This window comes from Hibiscus syriacus, unplaced genomic scaffold, assembly GCF_006381635.1.
Source record: "Hibiscus syriacus cultivar Baekdansim isolate YM2019G1 unplaced genomic scaffold, ASM638163v2 tig00001644_pilon, whole genome shotgun sequence".
NCBI lineage: Eukaryota > Viridiplantae > Streptophyta > Magnoliopsida > Malvales > Malvaceae > Hibiscus > Hibiscus syriacus.
In genome coordinates, this window is record NW_024061878.1 from 6,086,268 (window position 1) to 6,091,248 (window position 4,981).

Genomic DNA, 4,981 nt, shown 5'->3' on the forward strand with positions numbered 1-4,981 from the left:
ATACATGACTTGTGAAACCAGATATACCCTGTCATTCTCTGACTTATGCTCAACTTTCCTTGCAAGATAAAATGAGATCTAATCCTTTAATAACCAAACAAATAATAAAATAAATAAAGTATTATCTCAGCATTTCTTTTAAAAGTATGGGCAATTTTGTTTACCTATAATTCCGATAATGAAAATTTGTTTGGACTCTCAAAAATGAAAAGAAATTCATGAGGGTTGGGTGGGACACTTTTTATCCTGTTGAAACATTAATTGCTTTTGCGGGTCTGTAGTGGCTGCCTCATTGGTTTGGTATATTCAGTGGCCTACATAACACTAACACCTTAAGGCTTAAGGTCAAATAAAAACCTCACCTGAAATTGCCAAAACAAAGCCTTTTTATTTGACCTCTACCTTCTTTCACTCAGGTGAGCCTCAACTCGAAAAACTGATCTTTTCAACTTGAAAAAACTCAACTTAAATTGACTTAACTCGAGTTAAAAAATAAAACTTGAATAACTCGAATAACTTAAAATTTTAGTCATTAGTAGATTTGTTTTCAAGTTTAAGTCAAATCCCTCAATTTTGTATAGTATATGTATATCATATACAAAAAAATATGAAGAAATCGATAAAAAATGTTTAAATTGGAATAAAATAATACCATAATATTATAAATATTTATAATTAAAATTAAATAGAAACTCGAACATCTCGACTTAAAAAAATTCAAATAAAGCTTGAGTTATAAAATAAGAGTAGTCAACAAGAATAACTCAAAAAATTTTAAGTCGATTCGACTCTACCGAACAATCATCCTTACTCTCCACTATCCTGCCTGAAAAAAAAGGAAGGAATTAGGCACTGAACTGAGGTTTAGTAGTGCAAATTTGAAAACCTTTTCTATTTTCAGTGGAAACGTAAACAGCAAACAGGACCTTGTTCACAACAAAGTACATCATTATTTTTCTTTGCCACTGGTATCCATTGAATGCATTGAATGCAAAATTATGGGGATTAATTCATTACGAATAATGCAGTATCGAAAAGATGCCAGGCTACCTATTTTTCCTCCAGAAGAACTGTCGTGCAAGAAAGAAGCGAAGACAATTCCTCTTGTTTTGCCAAACCAAAGCCTTGCCATCTTATTCTACCAAATTTGTCAAGCAAGAAAATGTACCTTCAAACAAATGAAAAAAAATATATTCTCGAAGAATATGTTATTGATTAGGGTATAGGTAGCTTTGAGTACCCGGTTAGAAGGTTCAGTATCTTAAATTCCTTCCGGAAGTAATAATGGTCGCCAAATGAATAAACAACATGTCTCTGAAGAGTGTCCTCCCCATTACTAGATTTCCTCATAAATCGAAGAAGCAGTTGTTTAATGGGATTCAAGCATAAGAGCCAAGAGTCTATAAAAGACACCTGATAGCAGAAAACATATTATCATTTAGCATCACAATAATTTCTAAACACGAGTATATTAACAAATAAATTGCATAGAGCATTAAATCAGCTGCCAAGTATTCCATTCAATTATGTTAATAAAAGAAAAACTTTATTAAAAGTTATAGGCTGGTCGGATGCATTTCAAGCTCAACTAGGAAAATAAATAGTCATACACAGCATTGTTCTCTTATTCCCGTTCTTTGTTTTATTTGTTTGCTTGTCATCATTGCCGTCATTTTCTTGACTTACAGAGATGAATGCAATCTACAGTTCAAACTGCATAAAACCGAGAACAGCTGATATACCATGCATGCCAAAAAGATTAAAAAAAAAAAATTGATCGAATCTCCAAGTTAAATGGAAAAATATAAACCTCATATAGCTGGACATTTTTGGACTCACTAAAAGCTTCATAAAAAGGCTTGCTCCAGGAATCAACCATAGCCTGACAAGGAAAAAGGGATTGAATTGCACCAGCAACAAAAAGAACAACTAGAAAAAAGAAAAAGAGAGAAAAAGGCATAAATCAACATCCATTTCTTTCTTATTTTTTGATGTTTTCACGCTTGCAATTAAATTCTACCCATCCATTCCCATGGAGATGTTGATATACATCAAATCACACTTTTAAAGCAAATGCACTATCTAATCAACATTCTATTTTCAAGATATTACCAAAAAGGAATATTTATATTTTGAAGTATATAAAATTTATCCAAAACAAACATAGAACAAGAAATCAATACCTGAGAGTTCGCTCTAAATGATAGACAGACTAAACAGGCTTTAGGGACAGCCAGCTTGCTAGCATCACTTCCATTTCCATCAAAAGTAATTGGCAGCTTTGACTTTCTACCATCAGAATATATCACATCCACTGCCGGAAACTTATTTGCCACAATTGCTGGAATTAAAATCTTACTCGCCTTTGCAATCTGCAAAACGAAAAGGAAGAAAAATCTAACAATTAAAATCATCTCAGAAAGTGACATTATTATTATTTTTCAGAAATGAGTTGCAATTCGATTAAGTTGAACAAATTTTAAAAGATGTTGAAATGGTATAACCTATATGTATATATATCTCAAGAAGAACTTTGAGTCAATACCTTACCACCGTGTTGTTTTAGCTCCGACAAATCATCAAAATATCCTCTATTCAATTCATCAGCACTGCCCTAAATCAAATTTTATTTAGAGAAAGTAATCTTATTTTATATGTTTTCCGGAAAATAGCACATTAAAAAAATCTAAAAAAATAAACAAATGAACTTAAAACTTACAGTCTTGCTCGTTCTTTCTCGATTTCTTTCTTGCTAGCAAGCTGAACAGGGACGCGAAAGAGAAAACGAAGTTAAATAACTATAGCTTAGAATTCAAACCTTTTGGAGCTGAAAAAGGGGGAGAAGGATGAATTACCTTGTAAATATCGAAGAATCTATTACAGGAATTCCGAGCGAAATGTTGAGAAGGTAAAGGACAAATCTTTTGTTCACGATTTAGATTTGGGAGGAATTGACAAGTCGAAATCGAAGCTCTTGCCTGGTTTATCACTCGATTTACTCTCAACATTTCCGATTCGGACTTCAATTCCCTTTCTAAAAACCCTAAACCTCCAATTTAGTTTAATTTTTGCAGTGCTTACTCAAGTGTCTGGACGGGAAATAAATCATGGGCCGTCACTTAATCCCAAATTCGAAAATAAGAAGCAAATTTTTTAAAAAAAGGTCGGTTATAATATATTTTATTTAAATTTAAGGGTAAATGATATAAACGGTGCTTTAATGTTTGAATAAATTTTTCTTCTTCTCATTGATATTTTAAAAATAATAGTTTGATTATTGATATTATCGATTTATAATAAATCAACTACTTATCGTTAACTTTCGTTATTGGGATGATGAAATGTTGATATGGCTAGGGGTGATTATCAAGCGAGTCGATTGCGAGTTGGGCAGTGCTCAACCCGTGCTTGTCAAAATATTTTGTTGCTCGACTCAACTTGTTGCTCATTAAGCTCGTTAAAATTTTACTCGACTCGTGCTCGTTAAGAAAATTTGGTACTCGATATGTTGCTCGTTAAGTTCGTTGCTCGTTGTTGAGTCAATTGAATCAATGGAATGGCCAAGAGAGGGTGAATTGGCAATTAGAAAAATGATGGAAGCTTTTTGCAAGAAGATGAAAAACTTGGCACAAGCAATTTTAGAGTGGTTCAACTTCTTCAATGAATTCTACATCCACTACCTTAGCTTTCACACTAAGGATTTCAACAAATTCACTAATTTGTTCAAACCTTTTAGGATAAGATGTAACCTTACAACACACTTAGACTTATAACCCAAAGTCTCAAGTTTATAACCATTCCTACGAAGAAATTACAAATAAGCAAATTATGAAAATCCTCAAAATGATAGATTGTTTGCAACTTGAAGCTCTCATACACCCAAGAACACTAGAATGAAAAATACAACGAATTGAACAGTGTTCTACACAAGAAAGACACAATGGACCATGAATTTGGCTATTTTTTTATCTTTGATTGTTGGAATAGCTTTCTTGTCTTTTCTTGGCTTGAAGATCCCTTTTATATGCCCTCATTGATTTCTAGCCGTTTATGGTTGTTGGAGGGAGTTTGGACCCATTTGAATCATTAAATTAGTGCATTTAAGGCTATCTGCACACAAAGTTTCGAAACTATGAGAAAGTTTTGAAACTCTTCGAAAGAAGAATTATAAAATATGACCGTTGGACCCAAAGTAGCGAAAATTTAAGAAATGTTTTGAAACAAAGCCTATTGTCTTGGAAAGTTTCGAACCTCTTTTAGAAGTTTTGAAACTTCTTATCAATACTTGTTTAAAACGATAGTTTTTGACATTTTGAGAAATATAAGACTTTGAAAGTTGATCTAAAGTATTTGAATGATATTTTAATATAATTTGAACTTAAAAGACTCATTTTAAGGTTTTGAAAAATTTTAGAGACTTAAAAATATAATTTTACAAAAATTAATATATTTTATGTTATATCAAAATCATTTATGTTTATCAATCTCCCATTTTTTATATATCAAAATATTTTTGTAAAAATTTTCTTAATTCAAAATTTTTCATAAAATTTTCAAATTGTATATCATTCAAAAGAAATTTTCATTTAACTCCCCATTTGAAAAATAATTTGAGACTATAAAAATTTTAACCAAATATTTATATCAAAAACAAAAACGATAAGTTTTAATCAAAAGTTGTTTTTGATATTTTCTTCCACTTTTTATTAGATCAAAATCATTTATCTACAAAAGAAAAGAGAATATTAGACACAATAAGCCACTATAATAATAATGAGCTAACATAAATCCAACATAATATGCCAAAATATATCCATAGTAAATAACCAAAAATATCAAACATAACCATAAATAATAAAAAATATCCGACATAATCAAATCATCACAAAATCCAAAAGAACCAAAACATCCAAATGCAATAATATCCAAAGAAAAATCCAACAATCCTAAATGCAACATGAAATACGAAAGGGTAAACTAC

General features: G+C 31.0%; 1 protein-coding gene across 1 annotated transcript; it reads right to left on the reverse strand.

Annotated features, from left to right (window-relative positions):
• Window positions 1–762: 762 nt before the first annotated feature.
• LOC120128934 lies at window positions 763–3,082 on the reverse strand. Its single transcript, XM_039146541.1, has 8 exons — window positions 2,856–3,082; window positions 2,720–2,760; window positions 2,546–2,609; window positions 2,184–2,372; window positions 1,811–1,882; window positions 1,241–1,413; window positions 1,051–1,168; window positions 763–826 (listed from the first exon to the last, which is right to left on the reverse strand). The coding sequence occupies exons 1-7, from the start codon at window positions 3,006–3,008 to the stop codon at window positions 1,051–1,053; spliced, it is 810 nt and encodes a 269-aa protein (XP_039002472.1). The 5' UTR covers window positions 3,009–3,082; the 3' UTR covers window positions 763–826.
• Window positions 3,083–4,981: the final 1,899 nt, after the last annotated feature.